The sequence below is a fragment of the Bidens hawaiensis genome, unplaced genomic scaffold (genome assembly GCF_021521415.1).
Source record: "Bidens hawaiensis isolate Kalapana, Puna unplaced genomic scaffold, B.hawaiensis_p1.1 tig00000978_1, whole genome shotgun sequence".
Taxonomy (NCBI): domain Eukaryota; kingdom Viridiplantae; phylum Streptophyta; class Magnoliopsida; order Asterales; family Asteraceae; genus Bidens; species Bidens hawaiensis.
The window spans coordinates 246435-257831 of NW_027491058.1; the positions used below are offsets into that span (position 1 = coordinate 246435).

The 11397-nt window shown below is 35.2% G+C and overlaps 1 protein-coding gene across 2 annotated transcripts; it reads left to right on the plus strand.

The window, feature by feature from the left end:
* The first annotated feature begins 426 nt into the window (after positions 1-426).
* LOC143550141 (GATA transcription factor 8-like) lies at positions 427-3864 on the plus strand. Of its 2 annotated transcripts, XM_077040849.1 has the most exons (4): positions 427-465; positions 1474-1528; positions 1876-2110; positions 2752-3863. In XM_077040849.1, the coding sequence occupies exons 3-4, from the start codon at positions 1880-1882 to the stop codon at positions 3514-3516; spliced, it is 996 nt and encodes a 331-aa protein (XP_076896964.1). In that variant the 5' UTR covers positions 427-465; positions 1474-1528; positions 1876-1879; the 3' UTR covers positions 3517-3863. The 2 variants fall into 2 exon arrangements, with proteins under 2 accessions (XP_076896964.1, XP_076896971.1); XM_077040856.1 differs by lacking the exons at positions 427-465; positions 1474-1528 and having other exon boundaries at positions 1559-2110; positions 2752-3864.
* Positions 3865-11397: the final 7533 nt, after the last annotated feature.

Consider the following 11397-nt stretch of genomic DNA (forward strand, 5'->3'; position numbering starts at 1 on the left):
TCAACAGGTGGACCGCTAGGGGCTCCGTCCGTCCGGAGTAGCGGCCGGCTCAGGCTACCTTTAGAAAATAGGGGCCGCGTACGGGGTACTCGACGTTACTTAGTTGGCCGTTTAAAAAAAAAAAAAACAAATGATATAAAAAAAGTGAGTGATGGAGTAATGTGCTTGTGGGGGCTACCAGATTGGAAATGGAGAAAACGAGTGGGTCAGTAGTAATAATAATATAAGATATCCTCCTCATTCCAGACTCAACAAACAAGAACTTCACACCTACCATAAACACACACAAACACAAACACTTGTTCCCTCCCTTTTTAGGGTTTCAATTTCAATTCATCTTCAAAAATTGAAACCATTTCTCTTCTCTTCAGTTTCATGTTTTCTTTCTAATTGAAACGTAATTAAATTTGTCGTTTGCGTTAGGGGTTTCTTTCTGTCACCCATTGCAGCACCTTTTCACTTCAGGTTCTACTTACTTACTTACTTCTATTACTTCAACAAACAACATAATTATTATATTATCTTCTCAAGCCTTCTACACGTTAACATTTTATGGTGAATTTAGGGTTTAATTCACCAACGCAACCAATTTGGTTTATGGGTTTTGCTTGTTTTTTTCGTCAATTTTATAATTAAAACTCTCTTCTCTGTTTTTCTTAATTTTGGAACCAAATGTGTGAAAATGGGGTTTAATTTCGCTTCCTCTGCATGGAATTTGGTCAAATTTTGTTGTTTAAACTCTGTTTTTTTTTCCTTCACAATTTGTAATTCTCATATTGTTTTGGTTTTTATAAATTTTCTTTATTATTATTATTTTTAATTTTTACATCCAGTTTTGTGAAAGTATAAATTGTAATATTATCATATTGTTTCAGTTTTATTAAATTCTGCTCTCTGTTTTTGTTATTATTTTGAAAAAAATGTGTGAAATGGGGTTTAATTTGGGTTTCTGTCCATGGAATTTGGGTAAAATTTTACATCCAGTTTTGTGAAAGTATAAATTGTAATATAATCATATTGTTTCAGTTTTACAAAAGTGCATTTATTATTATTTTATTAAATTTGTTTGACATCAAGTTTTATAAATGTACATATTGTAATGTTATCTTATCATATTGTTTCATTTTTATAAATGTGCATTTATTATTATTATTTTTATTTTTTTACTTCAAGTTTTTTAAATGTACAGATTGTAATATTATCTTATCATATTGTTTCAGTTTCATAAATGTAAATTTATTTATTTTTTTTGACATCCAGTTTTATAAATGCACAAATGGTAATCATATTGTCTCAGTTTCATAAATTAAAATTTCCTTTATAAAGGTCTTTCTGTTCTATATTTCATTAAACTCTGCTCTCTGTTTTCTTTAATTATTAACCATGTAATTTTATTTATGCAATTCTGTTAGTATTTACTCATTTTTTTGCTGTAAAAAATTGTAATTATTAACTGAAATTTCCTTTTTGTAGGTCTTCCTGTTCTCAATTTCACAAGCTTTGAATATCCCTACTGCTAATTTCCAAGGTATGCTTTAATTTAATTTAATTCTCTGTAAAATTTTGTGCTAAATTAGTATATCATAAATGTAGTCAAAATTCAGAATAAATGGCAGCCAGTAACAGTTGATTTTTTTTCTTCTAATTTTACGTAAAAAGAGTTTATGCATCTTCACACTCCATCTAAAATTAGGCCAAAATTCAAAAACACACTTATAAAAATTTATTTTTTATTTTTCAAAAAATTATCTTATTGTGTCCCACAAAAAACTGATGTGAGTTGTCAATTTGTCTGCAATCCCACGTTACATATTTGCTTATATTATTATTCTTGCTTCTTTTGTATGTTTCTGAATCAATTCTTTTGGTAAAAAGATAAATGGCAGGCCAGAATTACATTGAAGAGATTGACTGTGCAACCTTCTTTGATCAAATTGATGACTTGATTGACTTCCCTCCGGTCAACGACACCACGCTTGATACCGTCGACTGTAGCGAGTTCCCGACCGCCTGGACCGACAATTCCGGTGGCTTGAAGGTGCCTGAATCAGTTTTTATTGGTAGCAAGGGTGATAATGTTTCCAATCTGTCTGCAGAGATTGCAGTTCCGGTGAGTTAACACTTAACAGTTGACAATCAATCTTTTATTATTCTTTAAATGTTAATAAATAGTATTAATAAATATTATTAATGATGTCACCCATGTCGGTTTTGGTAGCCAGCTGGATATTGTGTATATTAAAAGTGGGGTGTATGATGATTATGCACATGCTTAGTGCTTAATTCTTAATTCTTTTGTTTATGCAGATCAAACTTACTTTAACTCTTTAAGGTTAAAGTTTTTTCAAATTTTCAAATTTGTGTTTTTTTATATTTTGAAATTGAAATGAAATTGGTTATTGTCACATTTGAAGGATATGAGTGACATTTAAGTCAAACGTGAACTTGAATATTGATGCAAAGGATCTGTCAATTTTGTGGGCCCATCAATAATTGTAATTCTTGATTGGTTTAAAAGCAAGAGTTATTTCAAATTTGGTCAGTTTATCAGCTGTGGGTTCCATTTCATGTGAAAGGAGTCAAGTTAATTTGGTATCAAGTAAGAAAGTAGTGTTCTTGAAGTTAAACAGTTTGACTAGTTAAAGTCAATGATGATTTTTAACTAACTTTAGTAGTTTAGTGTAATGGGTAATTCAGTAAATTCCATAATATTATTACACTTACAGACATTCATATTTATGTTTTTGACAGTATGAGGATATTGTCCAGCTGGAATGGCTTTCAAACTTTGTGGAAGACTCGTTTTCAGGTGATGGGTTGACGATTAAGAAAGAGAACATTCCGGTCCAAAAAGAAACGGTTCAGTTCCAGACATCGAGTCCCGTGTCGGTCCTTGAGAGCAGTACCAGCAGCTCGAGCTCCAACTCGTCCTCTAGTGGGCCATCCATTGGGATGATGATCCCACTCAACCCGATCCAACGTGGGCCACAACGGGCCCGAACCAAACGTCCTCGGCCCGCAACGTTCAACCCACGCGACATGGTGGAACTCCTCATGCCCGTTTTGGGTTCTTCGGAATCCGAAAGGAATTTCACATCTTGTAACGGGCTGAATTCTGGTGGGCCCGATAAGATTAAGAAGAAGAAGATGAAAAAGCCCAAGGCCCAGGAGGAAAACGAGAACCAAAACGATTACCAAAACCAGAATCCGACAGGACAAGGAGTTAGGAAATGTCTGCATTGTGAAATCACAAAGACACCACAATGGCGGGCTGGGCCATTAGGCCCAAAGACCCTTTGCAATGCGTGTGGCGTTCGTTACAAGTCCGGGCGGTTGTTCCCCGAGTACCGCCCAGCAGCCAGCCCGACTTTTGTTCCTACTATCCACTCAAACTCTCACAAGAAGGTGGTTGAAATGAGAACTAAGTTTGGGCCGAGTGACAAAATGGTAACCATGACAAAAGGTCCCAAGGCCGAACCGGAGTTGATCCCAAACATTAACCCATGGGCAGATTAAGATTTAAGTTTAGAAGGGAAAAGTAAAAGGGGTGTGTTTGGTAATGAGTTTTAGTATGATTTGTTTTGTTGGTTGTATAGGTTGGAAGGAAGAGAAGAGAAGAGAAGAGAAGTTATATTTAGGTGGTAAGATTAAAGGATAGATGGAGGTTAGTGAGTCAGTCAGTTATTTTAGTTTTTGTTTGTTATGCTGGTTGGTTGGTGATGAGATTCTTTTTGCAGTCTTTAGTCTTGAGATGAGAAGTTTAAGCACTTTTGTGGTCATTTTCGTTTTGCAATTCTTTTAAGTTTTGAACCAAAATTTTCTTCTTGATTTTGTGTTTATGTTTATGTTTATGTTTGTGTACCATTCACAACTCGCCATGGTTTGATTTAAACCCGTGAAACATGGTTTTGCGGTTGTTTTTCTTTCTTTAACTTTTGGTTAGTCAATGTTAAAATTTCAACTTATAAGGGGGGAGGGGTGGTGGATTTGATGGCATCACTCATCACACACCCCACTCAATCAAATGGTGCCACATCACCAACCCTAAATCCATCACATGCGATGTTTTTTTACTAGAGGTGGTGGTGTGGAGTTGTATTTGTGTATGTTTTGAAGATATATTGTAGTTATTTATATAGGTAAAATATGTTTTTTTTTAATTTCCAAATTCATCCCAACAGTCATCACCACCAGCGGCTCTTTTCCTTGAATTTCACCCACTTCCACGCGTGATGGCCATCACGCAAAGGACCTCCATCAAGCTTGATAAGGGAGTGGCGGCGGTGTTCAAAAACCCATCACGAGTGATGGAGCACCCATCACGCGGTGCCCCGGGTGCTCTAACAGAACGGTTTGGTTTAAAGTTTATATCGGATATCAAACTTCTAAAAATGAGTCGAATTATAAGATATATGCATATGTTATTATTTATATTTAGGTTTAACTAGTTACATATATTCATTTTCAAGTATTTAACTATTTAAACAGATGGGCAGGGGCTTATATCGTGGGCCTTGCGTAATATATGGCTCATGGTTGCTTAAAATAGCATCAAACGCATGAGTCATGATATGTTAGTTATGTTTGACAACATGCTTGTTTTATAAATTTTGAGCAATTGCTACTTGCCAATTTGTTGTTTTTTTATTAATATTTATTTTATGTATTTCTACAAGGTTGATGTAAACACAATTTTATATTTATTTCATATCTTATTTTGGATACACAAAATAAGATATATGCATATGGTTGGTTTGGTTCCGCTTGATTTCATGATTTTAAACCTTAATGTAAACACATTTTTATACGCTGATTAAAGTTATAGCGATAAACATAACAATTAGAAAATCATGATATTCTGATTGAGTTTATGACATGCTTCATAGACTAAGAGCTAATTGAGGATTCATGTAACTCTCCTAACATTTTTTTATAACAAATTTGTGGATCAACTCTTCGCAGTTTATACTCTCTAATGTTCTGTTCTCGATAACAATCATCGCCAACTCGCTAAGTCTTTCTTGAAGCATTTTGGGCCGAAAATAAGATTTCATAACTATAATTATGAAAAACTCATTTTTGTGGATGCTACCATGATTGCTGGCGTTCGAAGTCGACTCGCTATTATCCCGCCTATTCGTTTATTATATTTATTCAACTTATATTGAATACTTAAAAGTGGTCTTTTTAAATTTTAGTGGGCCTATTAGTCTTTGGATAATCCAAAAAAGGGGGTCCAAAAGGTGTTTGAGCAATATAAAAATAGTGGGATTATAAACACTCGGGAATTCTACATATATAACAGGGAATTTTTTTTAGAAAAATTGTGCCCCCGAAGAAAGCGTGCCCCGACCGGTCGTCCACTTTGCACAACCCAAGAGCCGCCCATCTTTAGTGTGCTAACTTCTAACACATCACGAATTCTAACACGAAATTGAGAGATGTATCAGTTTATATAACACTGTATTTTTACAACTCTTTTTATAATATTTTTACACAAATTGGTCCTAGAATATTTTTAAAACTTCTCACATGGTGACGTACTATTAAGCTCACTAACAACAATAATCTAGATAACTCTTGAATTGGCAATTTATCAATCTTTTTCAATGCAACCAACTTTTCTCAATAGATCAACACACTATTACATAACCTAATTACAATAATCACAATAGCTTGTTTATCTTTAAACTCTTCTATACATGATACACTCATTAACCCCTTGAGATTCAAAGATCTCAAGGTGATGATCCGTATTAAATCTTTAAACCTTTTTTTTTTCTTTCTAAATGTCAAAAACAAAAATAAAAAATATATTATAATTGTTTAAAATATAATGGAGCGGAATTAGACAATCAAAAACGTGTTATTAAAAATAGCTATATATATATATATATATATATATTAAATGATTGATTGGTTCAATGGTTTTGGAGATCTTGGATTCAAGGAGGGGTGTTCTTCGGGTTCTGGGTTTTTCGGGGCAGGTTCTTCGGGTTTCAAAGTTTAAAATCTTGACCCGAAATCCAACCCGAATCTCTCACGGGTTTTTCGGGTCCGGGTAATTCGGGTTCGGGTTTTTCGGGTTGGGTTAATTGGGTTTCGAGTATCCTAGAAAACAAAGCAAAAAAAGTTAAAAACTACAATGCTAAAACTAAAATAACATATTATTTTTTGCTCATAACTCAAATAATCAAATAATAAACTAATATAACTTGATAAAACAATTCAAAAGAATAGTAAAACTAACTCGAACCATAATCGTCTTCAATCGGTCGTGATTTGGTTTCTCAATTACGGTTAATATTAGTAATAAACGAAAAACATAAATTAACAGTAAACAATCGATCCATAATAGTTGGAATGACAACAGTCAATTAGGACTAGATTTTAATAACTTTGGTGGCTAAGAATTTATTCGGGTTTTTTGGGTTGACCTGAAACTTATAAACCGAACCCGATAACTAACCCGAATTACTTCGGTTCGGGATAGCCTTTTCTCGGGTTCAGGTTTTTGTCGGGTTAGTTCGGGTTCAGGTACGAGTTTTCTCAGGTTAGCTTTAGAGTTTCAGGTAAAAGTGACATCCCTATATTCAACTTCCTCATATGACAAAATTTGCCGTTAAAAGAAAATAAGATAATGATTGATTGGTTATAGTTTTCTTAAAAATTTGTAATCATTCTTTCAAAACATATGCCTTCTTCTAAACTTATTGAGTTATTGTCATTAGATTGAAAACAACACGGACGTCTTATTTTGGGCCTTTACTATAGAATCTAACTAAATTTGGATGGGCCTATTTTATTAGCTAAACTCAAAATCTTTCATGAAAACATATTCATGTATTTTGAGCAAGACCGAGGCGGTTTAGGAGTGGAACCGTGGAAGTCTACATGTGTTGAATAACACATTATTGGCTAAGTGGTGGGTAAAGCATAGACGGGAGGAGATGCGTTTTTGTAAAAACTATCACAACATTACACACGCGGGCACGCAAGTGGGAATTCATGCCAAGAGTTTTTTTCTAATAGATGGAAAAAATATTTACCAAATACGTGTTTTTGAGAAAATATTTACCAATATAGTGTCTTGACAAATTTTTTTGTTTTTCATTCCTTATCCCATTAGGTAAAAGATTTACTTTAATTTAAAAATGTTCTTTAGAGAAAGTTAAATTAAAAAAAAATTGTGAAGGTCTTTTTCTTTTTTAAATGTTGTAAAAATTCTTTTTAATTCAGTAACTATTTTCCCAAAATAAACAATTTAAAGGATAAGATTTGAATAGATTTATGTTTAATAAACAATTTAAATATTTTTATAATAAAAACAATTTTTTTAGTACTATGCTTTAAAAGTTTTCTATTTAAAGAAATATTTCATGAATAAAAGGTTTATGTTAAATTTTCTCTCTATTGAAAAACCATTTTTCCCCTTAAAAACATTTAATTGTTTTCTTTTTTTGTATCTAAAAGACCTTTAGCTGTATAAAAAATAGTTTCAAAATGTTTGAATATAAGAAAATGTTTTTTTAAAGAAAACCGTTTTTCTTTTTCTTTTTCTTTTTTTAAGAAAACCCCTGTTTTGATGTTTAAATAAAACTAATTTTTATTATAAAAACCTTTTTAATAACATATTCTCAATCAAAAAATATTCAAAGAAAATTGTTTCTTTAAAATAAAATTTGGTTTTAACTTATATTTATAAGAAACGTTGTTTAAAAGAGATAAAAAAACTCTATAAAACAGTGTTTTAAAAACATGCTTTTACTGTAGGTTGAAGAATATAAAAGAATTAAAAACACTAAATACATTCTTAATTTTTATATATTAAACTATAATACATTTATAAATTTCAAGTTGTTTTTATAAAAACATGCAAATTCAAGTTTTTGTATGAACTTATAAATAACATTAAAACATATATGTCATTTTAAGTAGTCGTGTTCAATGTTAAATATCAAATTCTAATTTATAAGACTCTAAGTTATCATTGTTTTTCATAATTATTTGTTACCAAAAACATTCAAATAATATATCCATTGCACCTTTTAAATAATGTATTGTCAAAAAATAAAAAAAATATATAACTGTATAAAAAAATTATTTATTTTAGTGTTTAATTAGCATTATTGTTTTAAAGTAAAAATATAAGAGAGACATGACATGGTCCATCTTGGTTTATTTAATAAAGTTAGGAGTGAGAAACAAAAACCTTGTCAAAACACTATATTAGTAAATACTTCATAAAGAACACCTATTTGGTAAATATTTTTTCCACCAACACTAGTTTGGGAAAAAACTTTTCATACCAATGATAAAATAAAGGAGTGGCCCATGGAGATATATAAGAAATATGGAAAAGGAGCTAGAAACAAAAATTATGGGAAGGTTGAAAGCTAAACTTGGAAAGGCCCGTGTTTTTTTTCAACTAAAGAAGGAGAAAGGTGTTAAGCTTATAGACTGTTATGGTCGAACGAATGAAAAGATTAATTGGTAACAGAGGTAGTGACGACGAGGGTAGCCTAAAGCCCAATAAAATGACTTTCACACATTAACGCTAAAAATGTTAAATGTTTAACAGGTTCGCCAATTCAGGAAAACAAGTACATGAACAGTAAAAAACATGTAACAGTAACACGTCACATCACTGATTACTTGTACAAGTCTCTCAGCCGTAAAAAAGACACATACTCAGAAAGCATACTATTAACCATCGGTTAATAACCTTCCGTGCCTAAAAAGGTCAACCCTCTACTGCAACAAAGATTTACTAGTTTAACCACGGGACAAAAGCCTTACATTTCTTCTCTGTATAAGAAATGTAACTCAGTCATAACAAACACACCAGATCTAGGAGTTAACTTACACTCTATGATCTTCTCTTCTTCCTTGAGAACTTGCACTTTGCATGTTTCTTTCTTACTTCAAAAATAACATAACTTCACTAAGAATCTACATCCAAGAACCGGCTCTTGCATCTCGGTCTTGGATCCTTAGTGAACCATAACAAATAACAACTAAACTAGTGAACCTCTCTCTACGTTTTGCAAACGTAGAGGGACCCGATGACCTGCGTTAGTTTAATCGGAACCCTTGAAGCCTATTAGCCTAACCAGCCTATTCACTATCATTGGTCTTATAATTGTTGTAGCAACAAGTTGGCGCCCACCGTGGGGCTACGCCGCTTACTTTATCTTAAAGACCAGTAGTGTAGCTTCATTTTCATCAAAATCATCATGTCGGAAAGTGAATCTCCCGAAGAAGTTGACCAAGTGTCAAGAACACCGACACCAAATGCTAGCCAGCAAACTCCGGCTGCGACCATGCCTCTTTCCACTCCGGGAGGTACTCCGACGGGACCTTTGTTCCTCGAGTTTTCACATTTCCAAACTCCAGCCCCTTCATGATCCGGAGTTCCTTCTCCTCATGTAGGAGTCACAAACATCCCGGAGCGTGTCGACTTGACGCCGGAAGGGGTATCACGACATTTCTTACAACTAAGATATCTTCTTAACCAACACGTGAGCCAAGAAAGAGAAAAAGGGATAAGAAGAAGGCTGGATTAAGACGATCCGGAACCCTCACTGTCACTCGGACCTCCACCTCCCCCTCTTACCAGCTCACGACCAGCTGCTTCTCATTTGGAAGCTGGTCCAAGTGTGACCTGCCAACCTTTTAACCCAACTCCTTATGCCTACGGGAGGCCAAGCCCAATGGCCTTCCCTTTGTTCACTTCACAACCCCTCGGGCACGAAACCACTCTCGAACAAATATGGCAATCACCAGCTTTAAGTGTTCCTCCTCCTACAACCACTACATGGGAGCAGGCCATGACGGTCTTGCCCTTGGCTCGAAGTGCAGCAATGAGCACCCCCATGGGAACAAACCAAACAGCAGCAACTACTGAAAGCCTTCAGGGCTTTAACCTCATGCCTCAGATGATGGCTCAAATGACGGAACACTTCCCTTGGACCCAACTCATCAACCAAGCGCTGAGTACTCACCAAGGAGCAACAAGTCATAATCGCGCTACAAGGGTAGAAGAAGACCTTGCAAAGCCCTACAAGCCCGGTAACCTATCTTGTTTCTCTCAACAAATCGCCGATTATGACTTTTAAACGAAAATCAAGATGCCATCCCATATAAATCATATGATGGGACCGAGGATCCCGAAGACCACATCCAGATCTTTACCGGTGCTGCCAGAATTGAAAAGTGGTCCCATGCTGAATGTTGTTTAATGTTCATGCAAACACTTGTCTGATCAGCCAGGATATGGTTCAACGACCTTCCTGCCCAAAGCATTCGAAGCTTCGATGATCTGAGCAAAGGATTCTTGGCCAACTTTTCACAACAAAGGAGGTACGTCAAGGATGCCACAGTAATTTTTCAGATAAAACAAAAAGATGATGAAAACCTTCGAGAATTCATAGAAAGATATAAGAAGGAAGGGTTGACATATGTGGGGGCCGACGAAAAAATGAGGTTGGTAGGCTTCATGAACGCCATCACCTCCAAATACCTCACAAGGGACTATAACAAGTGCCTGCCTAAAACCCTTGAAGAAGCTCTCGAATGAGCTGAGGCTCATATTCGAGGAGAAAAGGCCGTTGATATCAAAGAACAAAGAAAAAGGGCTCCTAATTAGCGAGGCAACAACCCCAACCGAAAGAGAGGGAATTTCAGTCCCTATGATAAACGTCCAAGGAGCTCAGATCAACGAAGGCCTGAAGGTCGGAACCTTCCAAGCAGGGAAAAGACTGTGAACTTCATAGCTCTAACCAAAACCCCTCAGGAGATCCTTGCCACCGAAGAAGTGAAACACAGCTTCCGACCTCCTCGACCCTTGCCCAAAAGCAAGAAAAACGAAAGCTCCACCCAGTTCTGTGAGTTCCACGAAGAAAAAGGTCACCACACCAATGATTGCTTTCAATTCAAAAGAAGAATTGAGGAAGCTGTTAAGTCCGGAGAATTGGCCCATTTGGTAAAGGGGGTCAAGGACAAGATGGCCGAAAGAAAAAACAAAGAAGTGAATATGGTGAATATAGACCAAGGTGTTCCCCACAAACGACAATGCTTGGAGGCTTGGGAGCTTCAATGCATTTGCTTCCTGCCACCTTAAGGTGACTTACTCTCAAACCCTTTGGTGGTGGAAGCGAACGTGGGAACAATCAAAACAAACAAATCCTACATTGACACAGGGGCGGCCACATAAATCATGTTTGAAAAGTTCTTCAACCAACTAAGCAAGGAAGAACGTTCAAGGATTCAACCCTCCGGGTCATCTATAAAAGATATCGCCGATATACCCTTAAAGCCTTTAGGCCAACTAACCCTTGATGTCTGTTTTAGTGAAAGCAAGATGAAGAAAACCAAACCACTTACTTTTGTGGTTAT